Raw genomic sequence first — 25843 nt, 5'->3', positions numbered from 1 at the left:
ACTCATGCCAACTTACTGAATGCTGTAAGTACATTCTGGGAAAAGATCCAAATATAGACAGTGAAAGTAAAGATTGCAACGGAGGCACATTGGGTCTTCCTTGCTATGCTGCGTGTAGTGAAAATCAGAGGCGTTCCTCCCATTGGGCAAAGTGGGCAGTTGCCCTGGGCGCAGCCTTGTGGGGGGGCGTAGGTTCGTTTGTGGGATTTTTTGTATTTTCAGTGTTTTTTCCATTTTTGGCCTGCAGGGAGAGCAGTTTTTAGGTTAGCAGCACCAAAATTTCAGCGTATCATCAGGAGACTGTCCTTATGCTACCCCACAAGTTTGGTGAGGTTTGGTTCTGGGAGTCCAAAGTTATGGACTCCCAAAGGGAGTGCCCCCATCCTCCATTGTTTCCAATGGGAGCTAATAGGAGATGAGGGCTACACCTTTGAGGGTCCATAACTTTGAGGGTCCATAACTGAACCAAACTTCACCAAACCTGGGTGCTATCATCAGTAGGGTCTCATGAAGATACTCTGAAATTTTGGTGCTGCTGTCTTAATAATTGCACCCCTGACAGCAGGCATCCCCTAAATTTCCCCAGATTCTCTTTTTAAATCCACTCCCTTCCTGCCAATGCTTGTTTTCTTTCTTTCTTTTAATGCCTAATAAAGGTTATTATCATTATTATTAAATCCATCCCCTTCGGCATAGATTTAAAGGGAGAATCTGAGGTCCCTGGTTTAAACATTGAAAGTGATGCTGTTTCAGGGTGGGGGAGAATCCACCCCAAAAAGAGCATCACTTTCAATGTTGTTTAAACTGGGTACCCCAGATTCTCCCTTTAAGGTGGATTTAAAATGAGAATCTGGGCTCCCTAGTTTAAACACCATTGAAAATAATGCTGTTTGGAGGTGGATTCCAGCATCACTTGTTTAAACTAGGGAGCCCAGATTCTCCTTTTAAATCCACCTTAAAGGGAGAATCTGGGGTCTCCTGTTTAAATAACATTGAAAGTGATGCTGTTTTCCCCAATTGGGAGGATTGGATACAACACCATAAAATGTTTTCATAGCAGTAATAAAACATTTCGAAAGCATTTTGAAAATGTTTTAAAAAATATTTCTGCTGTGCTCAGATTTGTGAGTTGGGGCATGTTCTATAATGTGATGGTGACTTTGAAACAACCTGGTGGAAAAAAATCATTGTTTGGTTACCGTGGGAGAGGTTGGCCACCCATGGGGGGGTGGGGGGGGGCATCAAACTCAGGTTTTGCCCAGGGCTCCAGTTTGCCTAGGTACGCCCCTGGTGAAAATATATACCTTTTTGATTTGACATACTTTGTACGAAAAGCAATAAGAAAAGCTGTAAGAAAAGCTATTTCTCCCCAAAGTCTGCCCCAGGAAAATGACAAACTGATTACCATTACTATATTGAAGCAAATTGGTTGATTAGGAGAGATGTCTAGCTTTACAACAGATTACCGCAAATGATCGTGATGATATCACTTGGGGGAATGACTCATCAGTGATCTCGTGTCAAACACAAACCAAGTGTACCTTACATTCTGGAGAAAGGCACAGAATAATTATGTCTCATTTTACTGTGGAGAATTTTGTGTTTAAGTTGATCATACTCTAAACCAGAGGTGTCCATCTCTGGCAGCCCAGATGTTTATGGACTACGATTCCCATCCGTCCCTGCCAGCATGGCCAAATGGCCATGCTGGCAGCAGCTGATGGGAATCATAGTCCATGAACATTTGGGGTGCCAGAGATGGACACCCCTGTTCTAAACCAAGGGTAGCCACAGATAGCTCATGCATTGACAGCTCTGCAGCTACTACAGAGTAGATTGTGAAGCTCATAGAAAACAAACCAAGGAAAACACAATGAAAAAATGTGCTCTTTTTTAAAAGTTTTTTTTAGTGTTATTTCATAGGATTTCTCTCTGCTTAGCTGACAGCATCATTTCTGCTGCTCTTCCTAGTCCATGTTCTGTTTCTAGGACAGAACAAAACTTGCTGGGGGGAGTGAATAGGTCAGGATATTTTTCATTATTCAGAAGTAGCTCATTAAAGAAAAGGTTGGAAACCTCTGCTTTAAGCCATCCTCTGATTTTTAAGGAAATCCAGGTAGAATACTACTCTGAAATGCAATGCAGGCAAAACAACAACTACAAAGTACACAATTCACTTTGAAAATGAAATGTGAGAAGGGCCGCAATCAAGAGTAAGTGATTGTAGCTATGGTAGTTTTGCTTAATGCAATTTTCTTCTGCATTATAGCATCACATGAATGAAAAGATGCTCTGGCTAAAATAGCAGGCCACATGTCATTTTAGCCTTAATTAAAAGGATGAATGCAATTATAAGAGCAGGAAATACACACAAGTGTAGTTTTCTAATCAACTGAACCAGAATTCAGGAAAGCATTTTAAAACGACAATGTCAGGTACCGTATATACTCGTGTATAAATCGACTCGCATATAAGTGAAGGCACCTAATTTTACCACAAAAAATGGGAAAACTTATTGACTCGCATATAAGTCGAGGGTGGGAAATGCAGCGGCTACTGGTAAATTTAAAAAATAAAAATAGATAACAATAAAATTTAATTAATTGAGGCATCAGTAGGTTAAATGTTTTTGAATATTTATTTCAAAGAAAAACAGTAAACTAGCTCTGTAAGTGGAAAAGAGGGTCAGCAAGAACAATATGGTCTCAACAATAACTTTAAAAGTACAAAAACCTTAGCTTTTTTGTAAGGGAGGGTTTTAAACAGTGGATCTTACAATAAAAACTGGCATTAACATGCCTGTTCACTGTGACTCAAAACTACCCTGATTTTTAAAAGAATAGTTCATTCTTTTTAGTGTACATATTTTTAAAATTAACATGGCAGGTGTCATTTTAGAAGGGACATTCACACAACCTATCAGGGGAGGAATGTTTATGTTAGCAGTACCAACATTTCAGAGTATCTTTAGGAGACCCTCCTGATAATACCACCCAGGTTTGGTGAAGTTTGGTTCAGGGGGTCCAAAGTTATGGACCCTCAAAAGGGAAACAATGGGGGATGGGAGCACCCACTTTGGGGATCCATAACTTTGGACCCCTTGAACCAAACTTCACTAAACCTGGGTGGTATCATCAGGATATTCTCTTGCTGATACCAGCCAGGTTTGGTCTAAAGTTATGAATCCTCAGACCAGGGGGTCTAAAGTTATGAATCCTCAAAAGGGTAGCCCCATCTACTATTAGCTCCCATTGGAAACAATGGGGGATGGGGGCATCCACTTTGGGGGTCCATAACTTTGGACCCCCTGAACCAAACTTTACCAAACTTGGCTGGTATCATCAGGAGTGTCACCTGATGATATCCTGAAATTTTGGTGCCGCTAGCCTAAAACCTGTACACTCTAGCAGCTGACAAAGTAAAAACCCTAAAATATTTTTTAAAATACACCTCACTCGTGTATAAGTCGAGGGGGATTTTTAAAAACTCGACTTATACACAAGTATATACGGTAATTGAATCTGGCAATTTTACCACTCATTTTATTTCGGCTTGTTGCCTTTGTGTGTGGGGGGGGGAGGGGGCAATCTTGGTGTGTTGTAGTGTGATAATATGAACATGGGTCCTATCTCTTCTCCATAAAAGTTCTTAAAAGCTTGCTGGAGGCAGAGTGTAAAACCATCTAAGATATTGTATTTTTAGCATATTCAATTGTTAAACAGTATTCCTCTAACTTAAGCTACGTTGTTTCTTACCTGAACAGCAATATAAAGTCCAGGAACATTGAAAGACTCAAACATGATTTCAGCAGTATATTCCCTATTTTCTGGAGTATTGAGAGGAGGTTCAGTCTGTGAAACAGAAACATCTGAAGTCAGCTCCAACTACACAAAATATTCTGCCAAACGAAATATGCCAATAAATATTCAGTCTCTTTTAACTTGGGTGTTGGTATTCCAACTCTTCTATAGGAATCTTTGATAATATAACAAGAAGAATATTTGGGAAATAACTGCAGGCTTTCTACAAACTACATGCACACACACATATATAAATTTTTATACATACACACACATTATATATATATACACACACATGTATATATACACATATATACACGGACACCTCATATATATATATATATATATGAGGTGTCCGTGTGTATATGTGTGTGTATATATGTGTGTGTATATATATATACACAGAGAGAGAGATATATGTATATGTATATGTGTATGTATGTATGTGTGTGTGTGTGTGTGTGTGTGTGTGTGTATACACACACACACATATATACACATACATACATACACACACACATATATGTATATGTGTATACACACACACACACACACACACACACACACACACACACACACTTCTAGTTGGTGAATATTCAAGGCCGGACCCTCAAAAGCTCCTTACAAAGTACGTACTGACCACAGATTTTACACTGTAAGAGTAAGGCATATTTTAAAGCAATATCTTGAGGCAGATTTGCACTTGTTACCAAACAGAGCCAATATTTACGGTGATTTTAACTACTATGAAACAAAGTGACCCAAATGGCCACATTTTAAATCCAAGATGACTAAGAAGTCTCGTTTTCCTCAGCCACAGTGTACTCAAGTAGGGCAAAGGAATTATCTGCATGCAATTTCCTAAACATAAAGAGCTGATTCTCTACCGCAGTGTTTACCAACCTTTTCGATGTCACGGTACCCTTAACCCTGCCATCCCCCTCATCTTCCCCTCCCAGTCCCCCCGCTTGCACCACCCTCCACCTTCCCCTCCCAGGGTGAAGGGAAGAACTGGGGGGGGGGGGACAGGAAGTGGCTGCTGACCTTGTGGCAGGCCCTGCCCCGAGCCATCTCCATGTCCTTGCTGGCACCAGCAGGAGGCACCACAAAAGTGAGGGGGGGTTAGCATTGCCACGGTACCCCTGGGACATGCTCACGGTACCCCAGGGTACCACAGAACCCTGGTTGAAAATCATTGCTCTACCGTTCTTAGCCAAGCACTGTGAATAGTTGCCACCAAATTAAGTTGAACAGTAAACTTTCAGCTGCTGTACTCAAAACAGGCCTCACTGATTAGATATCAGAAGTCTAAACTGCTTTAATAGAGATGTTTAAGTCACAGACACAGTGATGGCACTTTAAATGGCACTTTCTATTATAGTCACAAATTGCACATCATAATATTCTCTTAGATGAATCTATCTAAGCTACTTAGCCACCTCAAAGATGCAGAGGTCTATTTCCTGTGGCAGGCTGGTAAAGGAAGATATAGCTTCAGGGGACAAAACAAATTATGGTTTCAATACTATAGAAAACACACACATTTAGTTCTCCACTGCAGATTTGTATTTATAAGTTGTAATACAGATTGACTGGAAGTTGGCTGGAAGGTTGACTGGAAGCTTTAAGAAATCACACAACAGGTTCAGCAAGTGGCCAGCTGTAACTACTATCAATTCATCCCAGATCAAAGCATAACAGGTTAATTGTACAAATCAGCTCCCAAACAACCATTAGCTGGAAACAGCAATGACTGAGATTTTTTTTAATATAATTTTTATTTTCTCACACATAAAACGAACAAGACACACAAACATAAAAAACACAACCCATTCTTATACTGACTTTCAGCTATCTCATCTTTGATTAAAAGCTATCTCTAGGTTCGTGCATATATAATTAAGCCATTAATTCAATAGTCATTTCTTAATTGTATTCTAGTGGTTACAATCTATTGTTTTCTATAGATTTCAAACCCTGCCACTACTTCTGTATTTGAATAGGTTTTCACAAGATATACTGTAAAAGGTTTCCAGTTTTCTCAAAAATTGTTCAAACCATTGTCATCAACTTCGCCATTTCTAAATATTCTGTAACTTTCTCTCCATCAGAGATGTACCAGAGCCAAATGGTGCCCGGAGGCAAAAAGAATCCCGGCACCCCTTGCGTGCGAAGCCCCGCTTACTCACGAATAAGGTGGCTTGCTCGCAAGTAAGCCACGCTTACTCGCGAGTTGGGCTTCAGCCCCTCTTCGTTGCCAGCAAGCTGGGGAGCGAGTTTCTCTCGTCCCTCGGCTTGTAGGGAGGGAGGGGGCGGTGGCAGCAGCATCTCCCAGTTCGTCCCTCGGCAGCTGTGAAAAGCAGGACTGGGAGCTCCATGGGTGGCTCCATTTGGTCACATGGGGGGCCATCCCCCCACATTTTTGCACATACAAAGTCCTTGCTGCAGTCATACGGTAATAATTGCTTTCCAGCGAGTCCTCTGACAATATTCAAGAAGAGCCACTTATATTTATTTTCTTATTAACTTCTTTCAATGTCACTATATTGGCCTCTGTCCACTTACTAACATCTTCCAATATAGTCTTCAACTTGCCAAGGATCTGAAGCAAGTCTGCAACACTATATTTTTCTGTAGTATGTACCACTGCCTCCTTTTGGACATTTTGTGAGGAAAAGCGTAGCAAAGTGTCTCTTTCCTGTTTAGAGTCTTTGGATATAACTGAGTCTTACTTTGCAGCCATATCCAATTGTTTAACTTGAACTTTTAACACCACAAACTGGAATCACCAAAACTTTTTTGGGCCCAAAATAAAAACTGTCGTGAAAGTTCCAAGTCCACTCCCTCCCAGTTTTTGACAGAGAAAGTCCTAATCTTCTGTCTTTTCCCAAAGTCTCTCAGTTCTCTGTTCTTAACATTCTGTTCTGATGTTTCTCTTCTGATCTTCTGCTGGTTTTACAGGAAGTCTGGGCAGTAATATCTTCTTCATTAGGTTCTCAGTTCATCTAATCCCTGTCTTCTGTACTTCCTTATCTGTTGCTGCAATTCTACTTCATTCACTTTACACATCGCTTGAGGTCAATATCTTGTTCTTCCAGGTCTCTGTCCCGTCAACCTTCTTCCCTTTGTGGAAGGGGCAGGTATTTCACAGCTTGTTCACATCATCAATGTCCTGCCTCTCCTCCATCTTGTCTCTGCCCATCTGACTTCTCTTCCCTGCTTCTGTGTCACTTTGTTTACTTATTTCAGCCAATCACTGGATTCTCATAAGTTCAAAACTTAATCCATTAATCTTCTCAGAAATAGTATTTTAACAGTAATTTTTGTGTTTTATGTCTATGTTGGATCCTCAGCTTAATTTTTTTTTCATTGTAAACTCACAGTTTAGTCCTTCCTGCCAATTGTTACCAGAAAACAGCACTCTACATGTAGTAGAAGCATCAAATTCTGAGATAGCGCCTCTCCCAAATTAGATCCACTCCTTCGAGGTCAAAGAGATCTGGCCTAAAACTGCTTCAGTCTTCTTCAAGATTCCTCAGCAGGATTTAGCAAAGATGGATCCTTTCTCCCAGCGACTTGACTTAATTAGTGGCAGATGAATTTTCCAATTCACCTCTCAACCCAAGGAATCACCTTCCTGGAGAACTGTGGGCAATCTTGAGTTAATCTCCTTAATCTGATATGACAAATCGGGTCTCAGGTAACCCCCAGACCTGAAAAAAAACCTGCAGCGTTCATTTGCTCTCACAGAGGATGTGCAGCTAGTTCCAAGACCAAACCAGAAATCCAGCCATAACTGAGATTTAGTAGGTAAAGTGACAAACCTGTGCAATGACTACGCCATTTCAGAGTGCAGGTGTGACCTCAAAAAATCCATATCTTTTCATATATGAATATTTAGTAGAACTAAAACCCCAAAACAATTCAATTCTGGAGAATCTGGTCTGATTTCCCACTCCTTCACGTGAGCAGCAGACTTTTATCTGATAAACTGGATTTGTTTCCTCGCTCCTATGCATGAAACCTGCTGGGTTACCTTGGGCTAGTTACAGTTCTCTCTGAATTCTCTCAGCCCCACCTAGATCACAACATGTCTGTTGTGGGAGAGGAAAGGAATGAGTTTGTAAGCCACTTTGAGACTCCTTACAGGAGAGAAAGGTGAGGTATAAATGCAAACTCTTTGTCTTCTATACTGAAAGGGTAAACTGTGTAGATAATTTATACTCACCAATAGAAAATAATGGTCTTCAGGTTCCGCTCTTAAATATTTGAAGATAACTTGTTCCATAAATCTCTCCATCAAGTCCCAGTCTTCAACTATTCCATGACGAATGGGCCACTGTTCCAAGCATCCAAAAAGAATTAAATTAGGTATTATAAGCTATAAATCATGTTATAGATACAGCTATGCATTATATATTATTCAATAAATGGTAAGAGAATATTGCCATAAGTTAACATGAATTTTTAGGAAGAAATTGTGAATATAATAAGCATATTTATTTTTAAATGTTACACAGCAGAACGCCTACTTTCCCCAATTTAATCTTTACAACAGTTTAACACAAAAATTGTCTGTCTTGGCACAAAACATCCTAGACGGAAAACAGTGGTGTGAAAACATTTACACTGTTTTAAACCATTTTACACCATTTTCACATCGCTGTTTTTTGCCCATGTGGAATCCACTCTAGATAAAACAATGCTCCCCATTCCATTTATTTTATGCAGAGCTGTATATCTTGCTAGGGTTATCAGGGTCAACAGGATGCCTTCCTGGATCAGACTACAGATCTAACACTCTTTTTCTAACACTGATGAGCCAGATGCCTCTGGGATGTCACTGGTAGGGTATAAAGCAAACTCCAAACTCTTCTGTGAAATTATATTGAAGATCCATTAATTTCTAGTAGATAGGGACATCTGGATAATGTTACAATCAAACAATAAAAGCCAAGTATTGTTAATGCAGTAAAAAAACAATGAATCCCCAAAGAAGGCTTCTTACAAGAAGAGATGACTTGCAATAAAAGCTTAGGCGAACAAGGTGACTGAGGCATAACTTATGTTTGAATCACATTAAGGCTATTATAAGATTTTTATAAGATCATTTTTATGCTATTTTTCGCTTGTTGTGTCTGAGGTATCAGAAAAAATTACCAAAACCAGCTAAACAAAAGATCTCATTTCAGTTACACCATTCATTGCAAGAACCTTGTGAAACCTGTGAAAACAGCTTCAAATTGAACTCAGATCTCAAGTTTACTGGACAAGACACTACCCATCAGCCTAAGCTCTTAAAGGCTTGTTGCAAGGCTAAAATGATTTTCTGAAGACCTTGTTATCCGAGCAGAATAATAAACAAACAAACAAACAAATACAACTTGACATAACAACCAAGTGGCTGATGACATTCCTTCAGCATTTAATATTATGTATTGTATTCATTCTACCTGAACACTCTGTGCATTAGCATATTGCTTTATAGACAGCAACTCAAAAAAGGATGTTTGCTGTTACAATCTGGGGCAAACTCTACCTTCACAGAATCCATTAGTGAGGCACAGAATTTAGGGGTGTTTGTTTCAATTTTACATACCTTTGTTGCATATGTTGGTTTTTCTATTGCTTCATCCCCAATAAAGAAATCTAAATCATCCACACCTTTCATAACCCTTCTTTGTGCTTGATCGCCAACTTTGGCTGATTCCTTGATAGCAATACCTTTGATGAAGAAAAGGTGGTTAAATTACAGATGGACATCTGTGCCAACATTTCAAACATTTCTGAACTATGTTGCAAGAAGTACTAATACTGGAATGGGTAACTACTCCTATGATTACAAAACATATAATATTTTCAGGGTGCACTTAAAAACAACAACTTTGTCATTTAATTTCACCTAAACGCTTCAACAATGTATTATTAGAGCATTACAATATAATACTATACTTCAAGCTAAGTTCCAAACCAATTAATATTTGTACAGATCATTAAATACCATCACCAATATATTTTTCATTCAAACCAATCTGAATAAACAAGCACATAATTTAAAATTGCGAATTCACTTAAATCTTCTCATATTGGTGCAGCACAACAAAAGGGTATTTTGAGTAATATTAAGCCAGACTACTGAAGGCAGGGTTCAAAGAGGAATTCAAAGAGGAACAGCTATTTAAAAATGTCTTCCTGCTCAATTTTATGTACATGCCTAATGTATCCACAACTTTCACTCTGGACTGTAGAAGACTGTAGAATGGTAAACATTAACTGATAAAATAAGGTGCCTTTCTGTCTGTAAATTCCTAAAATAAGTATGTGTCTTTGTAAGCTGCAAGTTGCCAGAGTACCAGGTAAAAGGTCTTATTAGCATGGTAAGAATACACCCTTAATTTAAATGAGGTGGCAGAATATATTATCTCCACTTCAGGAGTCTTTGGGAGAGGATCCTGGAACAAGAGGCTTACAGGAATTAACAGTTCAGTGTGAACGGATAGGTTATGGCAGCTGCCCCTTTGAGGTAAAACTTGCCACACATTATGCTGAATGTGAGTCCCACCGTGCCCTCTGTGATTTTTTTCCTTTATCTTTTTTAAAAAACAAAATCTTTTTGGTCCTCCACTCTTGGTATGTATTATTGAATTAAAAAGACATGCGAAGCAAATGAACCTAGTGGCCCATGGGGCCATCACAACTGAAAGCAAATGACTATACTCTGATCTGCAATACTGATAACAGAAAACATGGGGAAGGAAAATTTCCACTAATAGGATGTGTGCTGTTCCTAGAGTTCCCGTGTGCTCAAGGGGCAAAGATTTTCCGTGATTCAAACCCATTCTGAGGATGAAGGAAGTTAGTGTGAATCTATCCTATTACTTATGACAATAGACAACCTCGATTGAGAAAGATAGTAAACAAGATAAACATACAGAGGACAGTAGATTATACTAGTGTGATTTAGCTGAGTAGCAGAATTTTCTCTCTCCTGTCTTGATAGCATTAGAGATAGATGGAAGAATACTAAGTACTTAGTGTATTAGCTATGCACAACCAACAGAAATCCTCTACTCCACAACACGTCTCTGTATTGGCTACAGAAAAACTTCCTATGCAACAGATTGTTTTTAATCCCAAAACAAGCAATGTCCTCAATCTAGCTAAAAAAACTGAAGTCAAGTAAACTGGTCTCCCTGTTCATTCCTTTTCATAAAAACTCTACTTTTCCCTTCTTTAAATCCCTCTCTCCCCCACTCTTTGTCACGGCTGTTTCCTGGTACAGATTTCAGCCAGAGGCCTGAATCTCTCTGCACTCCTCATACACATATCCTTCTGTATACAACAATTCCATTGTTCTTACCTTTGCGTATCTTTCTAATTTCCTGTGCCCCTATATTTGCACTGACCTGGATAGTCCAGGCTAGCCCAATCTTATCAGAACTTGGAAACTAAGCAGAGTTGGCCCTGATAAATATTTGGATGGGAGACCACTGAAAAATACAAGGGTCATGACATGGAAGCAGGTCTCTGAATGTCTCTTCCCTTGAAAACACTACAGGATCACTACAAGTCAGAAGCAACTTGACAGCAAAAAAAAAGGAGGGGGGTCAACCTTGGCAGAAATAATAGTTACAAGGTTTTGGTACAATGTAGATGGTGCAGGTATAAAGGCACGTTCAAGTCATTGCTTAATGATGCAGCTCACTGCACACTCTACAGAATTCCTGGCAAATTTTATGACTCACTCTTAAGTTTCTAATGCAGTTAGCAGAGAATATTTGTGAAGTACTGTTGTTTCCAAGTAACAGACCTAAAATCAAATGACAGTCTGTGAACTGACACCTCTTAAAGCACAGCTAATAACCCATACTTGGTTACATGTCATCTACCCAATCCAGGTACAGTAACTGACATGTCTATTAATATATTTGTCAGCCTGGAGAACACAAATCAGTAACATCCCTGCATGAACAGTCATGTGCAAACTATATAACTTTGTTGCTTAACAACAGAATGGAGGAAAACCTGCTATCTCAGAAAGAAGAATATTTGGGAAACCATGAACTGGACATTAAACCTAGGCAGAAAAAGAACTTATGGTTATACAAGATGAATTAAAATTTTTAGTCATATCTAAAGATAATTCAGCAGCAAAAAGGAAATAATATTGCAAAATCTATTCTCTCTGTAGAGATGTTAAATGTTTTCATAGTTGCAAGAGTATCCAGCAGATAAATGGACAAAGAATTGTTTTCTGCTTGTTCTGAATCTACTGTCAATCAACTTTACCAGGTTCCCACAAATTCAAGTATTATATGTACACTCACAGGAATTCTGTCAGGAAATCCATTCCTTTTAAGGTATTATTTAAAGGACTATGTCCTTTCAAACATACAGAGCAAGCCCAAAGCTTTGTACAGGGATAGCCACAGCTGATTAATAGTTTATAAACAACAAGATGCTCCTGGTGGTTTGCAAATTACACAGTATTTTTATCTTTGTCATGCTATAAAAGAAAATATGGGGATGAACAAGCAGTGCTACATGAATCTGCTAAAAATCATGCAACCAATGTCAAGGGAACACTCAGGGATTTATATAACAATATCTTCATTTCCACAGAATTTACAATTCAGAAGACATAGAAAAGAAAAGAATTTGTCTAACAAAGGTTTGCTGCAGTTAAATCCTATTTTAGGTTACAGTTTACGGCAAAGAGACTGCACTTACTGTAATTGTTCATAAATATGGCCTTAAGGAAGGAGGACTAATAAAATGCTTTAATTTCGTAAACCAATATCACAAGCTTTTGAATAACAATTTCTTGCACACCAAAGCAAGTATGTTACTAATGGGGCGGGGGGTGGGGGGTGGACAGCATTAGGAGGGCTCAATTTTCATAAGACCTTTAAAAGCCTTCCCAAGAATAAACATACATTCCATGGGACACATTAAAAGACTTAACAAAATACGTCTTAAATTTATTTAGTTATTTATTTATCTATGCCATCAAGTCACAACCGACTTATGGCAAGCCTATAGGATTTTTAATGCAACAGCTGTGCAGAGGTGGCTCATTGCTGCCTACCTCTGTAAGGCATAGGAACCTTGGACTTTCTTAGGGGTCACATACCAACCAGGACCAACCATACTTAGCTTCTGAGATCTGACAAGGTCAGGCTAGCATAGGTTACCCAAATCAGGATAAGGCTTGCAATTGTAAGCTGCATTTCAGAAAGAGAAAACAGTAAGCAGGGAATGAAAAGTCAGCAACCCATTTTACTCAACACCCTGCAAACCAACAGTGGGCCGCAAGAATGCCAGAAACATGCAAGCCGAAGTCTGTATTAAGTCAGGGATTTTACCCAAAAAAGAACCAGCACTGCAATTTGAAATCCAGAAATGTATAAATTTAATTCCTTCCCAGTATATAACTTCCTCTAAGACTGTTTTGATCTGCTTTGTCTATTGATTCGTCAGTTGGAATTTAACTGTTGTGTTCTAAAAGCACATATTTCGTTGACCCAATCTAACTAATCACACAAGGGAAAGGTTAAATGAACAGATTTCCTAGACCAACTTAACTGAGTTCATCCAGTCAGGATGGCTTCACCCACATGAAGCAGACTTTAATGAAATGTAAAATAAAATACTGTATACAAAATTAGATCCAATAAAGTTTTCAGAAGCTTATTGAAGAATAACAGATAAACTGAAAACCAGATAAAAGCCTTAATCAGGCATTAGGAAAACCAAGATACCAAAAAAGACACAAAACCACTTAACAGAACTGAATTAAGGTAACCTATCCCTGCTATTCATCTTATCAAATAAGGCTTTAAAATGCTTGAACAGCAACAAAAATTCACTTTGAGTACTAGATAAATGTTATTTTAAAGTGTTATTTAACACCTGTGTATCCCTTGCAAGTAATTCCCTGTACTGTAGGACTGAACCACAGAACCTGTAATATTAGAAGGGGTTGTTCAAAATCCAGACTGACTCTGCATATAGCAAGTTATCAGTGCAAACCTAATTAATAAACATTACCTGAACTTTTGAATACACAAATATTTCAAATATTTTCCCATGAATTTTAAATAGCTTCCTCATTAAAAAATATATCCTATACTTCCTGATTTCCACATACTCATACATGAATTCTGAATCCTTAAGTACAACTTCGATGTACTCAGTACAAAAAGAAAAAAAAATCTTACATGAAGGAATGATGAACTGTGGTTCTGTATTGCCAGCATATCCTAGTTTGGTATACCTGTAAAAGAATAATATGAACAGGTTATATAACAATGGATGTTTTGTAAGGTTCTACTGCAGCTGATCACCAGGCTGAACAGATTCTACCAAGTACCAACACATGGAAAAGGTTAAGAGACAACAGATTTCCAAATTATTTTTAATTTAAAACCAGCTTGCCTGTTCAGCTGGGAGAAGTTTAAAAACGCGACACTTTCGCCCGCTGTCTTGCTCTGGGTTTTTGTGTTCCTAATATGTTAATTAAGGAATCAAATGTTCTCTTCTCTGAAGTACTGTCTTACTGTTTAATAACTTTACAACCAAGGATTTCAAGGTTGTAGCCTACCTTTACATTACTCCATTTCCCCCCCTGTAACAGAACCCCATGTCATTGCTTAGAGACTCTTCAATACTTTTTAATTCATTGCTGTTTTTTTAAACTGTATTTGATTTTAGCAGCGAAAAGACTCTAATGACATGTTAAGCCCACAAACATTACTCTTTTTCACTAGGAAGAGCATGATAAAAAGAGGCTGTGAAATCTCATTCACAGTAGCAGTACGCAAACCTGTAAAAATCAATTGGCTCATGCTTAACTGTACATAGGATCATGCTTGTAACTGATTTCAGTATATTTTGTTCTGGCTGGTGGTCATGGTTTTAATGCTACAAAGAACTTACTTTAGGAACAGCTCAGTGGTGTTAATGAGTCACTTCAGGAGTAAGTAGTGAGACCACTCTTTATTACTAGCATGTCTGTCTTTGGTATCACTGTGATATTACAAAGCAGCACTATATTTGCAACATATCTGGAAGCCAGTATATTAACAGTGCTGCTCTGAACTATGTGCTGTATTGCTGCATTCATAATTATATGGCCCTAAAAATGTTCAGCGGCACAGAAGTCTCCGTGAGTCACGACAAATGGGCAGGAACAACTTCTGTTGACAGAGAAGGAGTGGAAAAGCACACACTTCAAGTCAATCAGGCATACATATAGCTAGAGAACCACACCTATTTAAACTGTCTTTTTTCATTCAACAAGGCCAGTGAGAGGAACTAATTATTTGGAGGAATATGTGCCAATTAAAAGTCTTCTAAAAATTGAGTAAACATGATCTACTGAAACGTCAGAACTGTATATAATATTTTAACAGAATAGGGCTGCAATGTACTGCAATGACCATTCACTGCTTTTACTGCATTGTCTTCCACCTCTGCAATACAACCTACTACATTATAATATACTTTAGGCAGCTCGTTTTTCACATTATTAACTATTTCTATAATCAAAGTTTCATCACATGGTTCACTGGATGCCTTATCCTACATGGGTATATTTTTTTCACTATATAATCAGTCTTCTGTCTCACTGAAAAAGGCAGATAATAAATAATTTTCAAAATTATGATAATAGCCTAAAGAATTCAAAACAATACCTAATAGGATGAAAATAAATACTAATTGTGGATCTGCTATAGTGGGTATTATGTCATCACATATTTGATGTATTTTAAGTTTCACACTTACCTCCAATATCAAAACTTGTGAAACTGTTACATATACACGCACCCCTCTAACTCAGCCTTTCCTCCGGTCATCCCAGGACCCAAGGCAGTAACACCCACTGTTTCTTGCCAACTAGTTTTCCCCTGAAACGCAATTCTTAGTTGCTTTCCCCTGAAACGCAATTCTTAGTTGCTCTTATTCACCATGAGTTACCCCATACTGCCAGGGCACAAGTAAGTCCAGCTTAAGGGGGAGGGGGAGAATATGAGGTGCAAGTGCAGCATAACATGTAGTTTGCTCCACAAGTTCTCCAGATGGCACCTGGTGCCCTCCTCCTGTCACTGTGCATTTAGAAAATAAAAGAATTCTCTTCTGCTACTTTTGCATTATCTAATACTATTTATCTCTGTCCTCGGGCAATCTGGATAAACACTGGCAATGCATAAACAATGTATTTCTTCTGGGGTGCTGTGTGGTTTCCGGGCTGTATGGCCGAGTTCTAGCAGCATTCTCTCCTGACGTTTCGCCTGCATCTGTGGATCCTCTGAAGATGCCAGCCACAGATGCAAAGAAGCGTCAGGAGAAAATGCTACTTTAATTATTCGTACCAGCTCTAACAATATTCAGCTACTAATTCCAGCCGTGAAAGCCTTTGACAATACAATGTATTTCTTTGGCACATGTTTCTCTTGTGATTTGAGGAAAGGTGAAGCTAGAACTTAAATGGCAATCTCAGATGCCAAGGTTCTCTAGACTCATAGTGTGTGCATTCACAGATTAACAAAAAGAGTTTTATTCCCTTTATCCTATTTCTAGAGAGGTTCAGAAATGCAATTGGGTGCATGTGTTTGGAATGCCACTCAATACATGCAAATCACACTGGCTAATTGCACCCTTTACACTTGTTAACAGGCAAATGGTATATATACTCCACTTGCTTTACTACCATCAGATCCTCTGAAGATGCCAGCCACAGATGCAGGCGAAACGTCAGGAGAAAATGCTACTGGAACACAGCCATACAGCCTGGAAACCCTACAACACTCCGGTGATTCTGGCCGCGAAAGCCTTCGACAATACAATTATTATATGTCTTGCCACCCATATTAAATAGGCATGAGATTTTATAAAAGCGCACCAACTTACTGATGGATCCCTTATGGTTTAAGATCAGCTTAGCTCTACCTCTTTCCTTCCCTTTGCAGTCAGACAAGATACACTTGCACTCTGGAGTAGCTAGAGCTACAGCTGTTGCTAGGCAATAAGGATTAGGGAAAGGAAAAGTTGATACACATTTTATAACAAGACAAGTCATTATTCAAAGTATGAAGAAAGGAAGGATTGGAAGATAAAATAGTGGAGGGAAGGTGGAAGGAAGGGGATGCATTTTACAGGAGTTTAAATTCAGCACCGCTGCAGAAGAACGAGCCTCAGCATGAGCAGCCAGGGATTCAGAAGTATTTTGGGGAAAGGAAGAAAGTAACTCCAGCTTATCAGAAAGGTAAGGGAAACATCTGGGAGCATCTGTCTACAGGGGTTACAGAATACTTGACAGAGAGAAAAGGGTGGTTTGTGTATGGAATTTACTAGGCAAGAGGTTATAAGTAAAGTCTGTGGGAGCAGTGAAGTCCACTTATCCTGTCCAGATGCCCACTGTCTGGAACTCAAAGGGAAAACTAAACTGATTGCAGGTAAGATAAAAAAGAATAGTCGTTCAGGGGAAACTAAGCTTTCAACCAAGCAGACATAGACAATCAATCTGCTGGAAGAATAGGGTTCTGCAGGCCTAACCAATTCTCTCTCAGGAGTAAAATGGACAGGCGACTACAGGATTCAGGAGGCACCATTCTATAATGAACGCAGGGGTGTTAATTAGACAACAGTTCAAAAGACAACAGCTAATTGCTCCCATTTTCATTCCAGTACTGTAGTAAGCCCCAATATAATGCCACCAATACATTTCCCAGCATCAATTTGCTTCTTCAACAAAGCAGCTCTTCCCTAAGGAAGAGTCCACCCTGATTTTCCTCCACCTCACTGAAATAGGAGGTACTCCAGAAGTACTTATGCATATAATACCCTTTCAGAAACAGTTGCCTTCATTATAAGTTGGTTTACAACCTCTCAGCTTCCTGTGACGGATCCCAAGCATCCATGAAGCCACTCTGTGAATGCCACCAAAAAGCCATTTTGTAGCGACACAGCGTCTCATTTTCAAAATGTGCCAACAGGCTCAAAAAGTTTGTGAGCCCCTTCCTTAAGATTTTCTTGGACTATCACTGTACTTTTAATCCCATCTCAAGGGTAAAATTATCAGAAGGCAACACCCTTTGTGTTACAATCCGCCATAGAAAAGATTACAATCACTGCTCCATTTCCCACGAGTGTGCTCTTTGAGAAAAAGGTTCATTAATGGTGTATCAGGGCAACCTGTACGTTGTTATACTTAGAGTGCTGGAAATCCCCACTTAGACATGAAGCTTAGTGTTACCAGCTCCAGGTTGGGAAATACCTGGAGATTGTAGGGATGGAACCTGAGGAAGACAAGGTTTGGGGAGGAGAGGGACTTCAATGGGGTACTATACCATAGAGTTCTCCTTCCAAAGTGGCCATTTTCTCCTGGTAAATTGATCTGTCACCTGGAGGTGGGTTGTAATAGCAGATAGCCAGCCACCACCTGGAGGCTGGCAACCCTAACACTGAGTGATCCCATGCCAGTTACTCTCTCCCAGTTCAACTTACCTAACAAGACCATTATGAAGGTAAGACCTGGAGGGGGCAACCCTGTATGCAATTTAAATTCCTTGGAGGAAGGGCAGGGTAAAATTTTAACACATAAGATTGACAGAAACTACTCTTTGCTGCACTAGTTTACGCATAATTCCAAATGCAATTTATATTCCTGATGTATGGAAATTTCATGTGACGGCAACAGGATGGAAGACTTGAATACAATTTTAAAAACCGTCCATGGAGCAATAAGTTTCCTTCTGTTTCTAAAGTCACCCATGACATTAACTGTGTGAAGCATGAGGAACGAGTTTTGTATGCATACTGAGAAGTGAAAAATTCAGGCCAGAGTTCTACAAATAGCTGGGTGGAGATGCCACTGGACTTATTCTGAGAAATCAAGCATTGCATTCAGGGTATGTGTGTGATAGCAGCATATTTAATAAAGGAGTAGAGATCAGACAATAATCCAGCACGCTAAAGTACAAACTGTTACACCAAGGGGAAAAAATATATAGAAGACCATTCAAGATTAACAGACTACTTAGTAGTTTATACAGGAAGCGACGATCCATTGCTCACAAACAACTCATGAAAATTAGGGAAAAAATGCTAAGATGGACTTCCAGTAAAAAGTCTAGGATCAAGTTACACAACTCAGCAGTTCTAAAAATATTCATAGCTACTTTAAGAAAAGTGCCAGGGACAGAGTCATGAAAATAAACAAGATTATTGGCAGAGGCTCTGGCCACTCAATACTATATACCATCAGCTCTGCTACTAGTATTTCCGATTTTGAATGAGAACTAAACTTTAAGCAGAGCGGTTTCACATTCATGCAACAAGTGGAAGTATGCCAGCAATTCACAGTAAGCTAAATAGACACTAAATTTAAGTGACGAAAGTCACATTTGGACAACAAAAACCTGCAGCCAAGTGCACAAAACATCTGATAAGCTAATCAGACCCACCCTACCAATGATTTTTTACTTAAAAACTACTTAGCAAGCTTAGTTTTGCAATGCAAAAGTCATACAATTCATGCCCAGCAAGATATGCATAATCTTGAATCCAATAAAAGTCTCACTCAACTTCAGTTTGCAGTAGCAATTTTCATCATATAAAGTGATTTCATTATTTCACTAAAACATTATATATAGATTTATGTAACTCGTAGAATACTTTCCAAAGAGAGATTGTGTTCTATCAAACATATTTGTAATTAAAAACCGACTTCAAAGAAGCAAGCTATCTATAGGGCAGGTTATGCCAAAGAAATCAATATTTTTCTCAAAATTAAAGTGAGGGGAATCTTGATAGAAAAATAATTAAACCAGCTAGTAATTCCTGCTGACCCATATGGTAGGTTTCTAAAGCTCAAAAACTAACCAGGTTGTGACTGCTGGGAAAATGTATTCTTAAAATAAACCTATTATTCTTTGTTCAGCAGGGAACTAACCCATTAAACAGATAATTAGATAGCAGATATTTTCTCATACAAAAGTGATTAAAATGATGAAGAGAAAAATGTATAACATGAGCTTTCCTACCCTTATGCTAGTACAGTAGGAACAGCATCACCTAATGAAAAAAAATGTGATTTTTATGCTTCTGCTTATTTTTATCAATTCCATATTCTCAACTAACATTTGAGGTTTCTAAAGTTATATACATCTGCCTCAGTGTCCAAGAGTTCAAAACATGCACACAGGAAACACAATGTTTGTTATGCCTCAACCCTAATTAAAAGAATGCTCTCAATTTGAATTCTTGTGCATGAACAAATATAAACAATTTACTCATATCACCTTAAGTATACTGTAACCAACTATCCTCATCTGGGTTCCAGGTGTCAAACTTGCAGCCCTCCAGATGTTATGGACTACAGCATCATGCTGGCAAGGGATAATGGGAACTGTAGTCCATAACATCTGGAGAGCCGCGAGTTCAACACCTATACCGCACCCAAGTGTGGCCCCTGTTACACAACAGCCTTAGTACTGATGAAGAGCTACAGGCAATAATTGATGTCTAAGACTACCTTGCATAGGGTTCCATCCTCCATATGGTATGAGTTCTGGCTGATGGGATTGTATTTAAATGCTTCCTGCTTCCTCTTCAGTGAGACATTGAGTTTTGGTCCTCATTTTTTTGCATCCCTAGATCTATCACAACGTCAGCCTTTCCTGTTTCTTAGCTGCTCTCCCAGGATGGGCATTCTTTTAGCCACTTGATCTCTATTCTTGCTATATACCTCCTTTGTATACTTGGTGCCATAAATTCTTAGCATGTAACCTTTAGCTTGTGTTGTATGCAGACATAATTTCCCTGCTTGTCAGCACCAATAGTTCCCCATCATGCATATAATTTCAACAAAGCAGACTTCTGATAGCCACCAAGGCCCTTTCTTACTTAAAATGCTTGTACTATTGATCCTTATGCTGCTTCTTACTACTGTCATAAGACATCATAACCACCATTTTTTTCTCAGCACCAGAAGTTTACATACAAGCAGAGACACAAGAGGGGATGGAAAATTCCACCTTCTATTCCTCCTACAAATTCTTTCTGCCTCTACCCCTTTCTCTACCACATCTTCCAGCTCTCCTCCTCCCTACTACCGCTCTCATTCCAGCCCACTCACAGCACCACCAATGCCTCTCCAGGAGCAGCCCCTCTGGCATCTTCCCCACCACTACCTACGATCTCCACCATCTTTAGATCCACTGCCTCACTTGCCAGCAGCAGCAATTCCACCTTTGGATTGTCTGCCTCATACACTCAGCAGCGGCACATCTGTGCTGTCTCTACTGACTTGGCATGCAACCTTCAAAATGTCAGCCAAGATCTAATGATAGATTGTTCAAGTTCTCCATTTCTTCCCCTGTAAGGTAAGGCTTTATTTTTTTTTTAATCCATTCAACTACCCCCCCACCCCCTTCATTTTTAGATTTTGCTAACCTGGAGCTGTCCCAAGTTTGCAGATAAAGCTCCCTATCGGAATAAGCCCTTTTAAAAGCATTTCTTGACTAGTATTTTAGGGTGACCATTTAAAATTAGATATATGATGGTTATTTAACATATTTATATTTCTGAGTGAAGCATTGGTTTGCTTTGTCTTTTCTTTCTTTACAGCACTATCTGCCAATATATGACGAAAGTCAGACAACAATCTTTATCTGACCAGACAGCTAGTAATCAATGTATTGTCAAAGGCTTTTGCAGCCGGAATCACTAGCATGTAGTGGGGGTTTTTTGGCTGTATGGCCATGTGTCCAGTTGTATTTCATCCTGACATTTCGCCTGCATCTGTGGATGCCACAGATGCAGGCAAAACATCAGGAGAAAATACTACTGGAACACAACCGTACAGCCAAAAAACCCTACTACATTCTAACTAGTAATCAGTTCTTGTGTTGCTAAACTCTGTCTTAGCAGTTTGAGCTGTTGAAACTCTCAGCAGAGCAAAAGAATATTTGCTGGACAAATAAATTATACCTTACCTACAAAAATAATTCAATTCTGTCAGTTATGCTACTTGCAAAACATGCAACGACAACCACAGAATCTTATTTCTGAAGAGGGAACATGTATTTGGCCAATATACATGTCCAGTTTTTGCATCTGCCTTTTGTTTTTATTTAAGGTTGAGCAAGTACTTAAACTTCGGGGGGGGGGGGGGAAAAAAAGGAACTGGAACTGTTTGAACTGCACTTTGCCGGTAGTGTTGAAACTAAATGAAGAAACTGATATTTGCACACAAAGTATCACAAAGTTGCACACAAAAAATCCTTTGTTAGTCTACAAAAAGGATCTGGTCTAGAGAAAACTCTAGGCTAACAGCAAACAGGCCAGCTCAGTCAGTCCAGTAATCATCAGTGCAACAGATATTAGGCTCTTTACTTCTCTGACCTATAATACCTTGTAACCTGTGGAGGGGAATGCCTGTATAATGGATATCCCAGTGATGCAATCTGTCACACTTGCCTCTACTTTCCCCTCCTCTCTGATGCAAGCCCCACCTGTCAGAACTAGGTATAAAGGCCTGCGAGGCAGGGACCAGGTTTGTTTCCCATTCTTTTCTCAAAGATTTTTTTGTTTTAATTTCTTCCATGAAAAATTTGGGGGCACACGAAAAAACATTCCTTTAAAATATTCTCTTTTGGACTGAGTCAAATGCTTTCTGAGACAAGGTTTTATTCACAGAATGTGTAATATAAAGAATTTTATACAAGAGAATCTATTGCATTAGATCATGATAATTCCAATGTACATTTCTACAGATTATACTTTCAAGCATGTATTTGTATAACAATAATTCAATGATACAACACTTATCTTGATATACTAATATACACTTAACCATATTAATGACTACAGAACCTCTCTGTCCAATAAGACTTTAACTTCAAAATTTCTGTTTGTTTCTATTTGAAACTTTATTACATTTAGATGAGGAAAATGAACATACACGCACTAAGGTATAGGTTGCAGCACTCTCTCAAGCATTGGAAACATTTCCAATCTTGCTTATAGAAAATAAAAGCAGGCAATTGTGTGTGTATGTATATGTTAAGTGCACATTCAACTCATGGCAACCTTATTAATGAAGCATTTGATGTTGTCAAAGCAGTAAAATAATTGCACTAAATATTGCATACATTTCAGTACTCTCCGCAATTTGAAAACGTTCAGAAATGTTACATCTGTACTCAGAATCTCATAAGCTAATGTTGACCAACTGATAAAGGACTTTTCAAGTTGGGCAGCCAATACACTCTACAGGCCTACTATGAACAGGTAATGCCATCAGGAAGCATCACCAAAAAGTATAAAGGTAACAAAGAAAAAAACAGTGATGGAAGGAAGGTGTAAATGCACAGCTGGAATGTTTGTCATTCTCAGTTTGTCATATTTGCTTTAACAAAGCTAATACATTTTCAGAGACTGATCAGAATGCATAGTATTCAAATAAGAAGCAAAAAAAGCAAAAAGGATATGAGTTTACATCCAGCATAATATTTTCGATTAAATACACAAGAGACAAGTAGAAACAAGAATGAATGCAAACACATTCTTAGGCTATGTTTCAACTCGTGTTTTCCCTACAATATAAAAGTGGGTTTTCAGCAGGGACACAGAGGAAGAGGAAAGAGAGAACAGTGACACTGTGTAGGTGTGCTAGAAAGAGAACAGCAAAGAAGAATTTAACAATGCAAGAGACATTTCAGCAAAGGGGAACAAGATGCAAGCCTGAAGATCACAGGCAGAAAAACCCATGTCACATAAGAAAGAGAAAGAAGTCAGCTCAGGGATCTGAGGAAGAATACTGCAGGGTGGGAGCAATAAGAATGGTGAAGTGTTTTGTAACTTTAGGAGAAAACAATGGACAGAAGGCCAAGAGAAGGCTAGAATAGTCAAGGAAGCAAGTCCACAGAGCTTGATGATCTGCATCTTTGCTAGTATCCCACTAATAGTGGGATACCTGTTGCCTGGTATCCTAATGACCAACAGCAAACCACAGCCATTCAGACCTTATTGTGACTAATTTAATACTGTTGTCTGATAGATTGTCACAAGACAATCCACAAAAGGTATGTTAAAAGAAACAAAAATGAGAAGATATGGAAATAAAAATACCAACATTAGGATAAAGGTACAGTAGGCTATGTTTTCAGTTAATTCCTATATAGTTTCCATACGCACTAATGGTAATTAGGATCTACTGCAGCATTAAATGTCCCTGATTGTAAAAACCATTTTATGAAGGTAAAAATACACTTTGATCTATACTGAAAGATATCAGGGCTTCACTAATGGTGGATTCAAAGCTGTTTATAGTCACATAAAATACCGTGTATAAACTGACCCGCATATAAGTCAAGCCACCTAATTTTACCACATAAAACTGGGAAAACTTACTGACTCGCGTATAAGTCTAGGGTGGGAAATGCAGCAGCTACTGGTAAATTTCAAAAATAAAAATAGATAACAATAAAATTTAATTAATTGAGGCATCAGTAGGTTAAATGTTTTTGAATATTTATTTCAAAGAAAAACAGTAAACTAGCTCTGTAAGTGGAAAAGAGGGTCAACAAGAACAATATGGTCTCAACAATAACTTTAAAAGTACAAAAACCTTAGCTTTTTTGTAAGGAAGGGTTATAAACAATGGATCTTACAATAAAAACTGGAATTAACATGCCTGTTCACTGTGACTCAAAACTACCCTGATTTTTAAAAGAATAGTTCATTCTTTTTAGTGTACATATTTTTAAAATTAACATGGCAGGTGTCATTTTAGAAGGGACATTCACACAACCTGTCAGGGCAGGAATATTTATGTTAGCAGTACCAACATTTCACAGTATCTTTAGGAGACCCTCCTGATGATACCACCCAAGTTTGGTGAAGTTTGGTTCAGGGGGTCTAAAGTTATGGACCATCAAAAGGGTAGCCCCATCTACTATTAGCTTCCATTGGAAACGATGGGGGATGGGAGCACCACCTTTGGGGGTCCATAACTGTGAACCCCCTGAACCAAACTTCACCCAAACTGGCTGGTATCATCAGGAGTGTCACCTGATGATACCCTGAAATTTTGGTGCCGCTAGCCTAAAAACTGCACCCCCTGGCGGCCAACAAAGTAAAAGCCCTAAAATATTTTTTAAAATAAACCTCACTCATGTATAAGTCGAGGGGGGCTTTTTCAGCACAAAAGATGTGCTGAAAAATTCGATTTATATGTGAGTATATACGGTAAGCTAAAAATTGGTACACATGTAGCTCATTGCATTCCAATTGCAAGAAAAGTTTGCAAAAGGCACATTTTCTCAATCACCACTAGATATCTGAAATACCAACTCTGACTCTTAGACACTGAGAAGCTGAAGTACGTGAGATGAAAATGTGGACAGCAGACATTTTCCCATCACATTCTTAAAGGTGTCTCCAATTGGATATGTGGGATGGGATAGCATCAGAAATAAATATGAAACAGGTATACCACACAAAACCACATCTATGGGACTTTACCCTTGATATTTTTTAACAAGCTACAAACTGTTATGAAAACATCTCTAAGAGACATCACTATTTGCAATCAAGTAACTAGAGGCTGTTATGCTAGTCAATTATCAGTCAATTTACTAACAGTAATATGAACACAAACACAGGCATGTGTCCCATGAAACCAAGAAACTGTTGAGTGCCAGCTTCCCTTTTCTTCAAAAGATCATTATGATTTTATTTGTTCACAATAACAGCAATGAGAGTTAGTTCTGCAGCAGCTACTTGCAAATATAACATGTCAAAGTTTCTCTACCACCCATTATAACTGAAAGCATCTTCAAGCGTGCTGCCTACACAGGCAAATTTTGAAAGTAGAAGCTCTCCCCGGTATTCCAGAATAAGAACCTTAAAAGAACTACTGTCCAACCAATCATTTGTAGTTATAAAAACCTTACCTCACTGCTGGCACTAGTATGTCCCAAGAATCACAGGGTTTTCGATCGCAAGAACCTTGTAGAAATATTATTGTCACTGCA

General features: G+C 38.7%; 1 protein-coding gene across 1 annotated transcript in view; it reads right to left on the bottom strand.

Annotated features, from left to right (window-relative positions):
- Positions 1-25843, bottom strand: part of ACTR3 (actin related protein 3) — a 48751-nt gene that overhangs the window by 13364 nt on the left and 9544 nt on the right. The window contains exons 2-5 of the mRNA XM_048484225.1: positions 14021-14076; positions 9400-9524; positions 8029-8139; positions 3756-3851 (exon numbers count right to left, since the gene is read on the bottom strand). Coding sequence (XP_048340182.1) covers positions 3756-3851; positions 8029-8139; positions 9400-9524; positions 14021-14076 — 388 coding nt within the window. The remainder of the gene's footprint in view (positions 1-3755; positions 3852-8028; positions 8140-9399; positions 9525-14020; positions 14077-25843) is intronic.

The sequence above is a fragment of the Sphaerodactylus townsendi genome, linkage group LG02, assembly GCF_021028975.2.
Source record: "Sphaerodactylus townsendi isolate TG3544 linkage group LG02, MPM_Stown_v2.3, whole genome shotgun sequence".
Lineage (NCBI taxonomy): Eukaryota > Metazoa > Chordata > Lepidosauria > Squamata > Sphaerodactylidae > Sphaerodactylus > Sphaerodactylus townsendi.
Note: the sequence above shows the minus strand (reverse complement) of the source record. Positions and strands in the feature narration are given on the sequence as shown.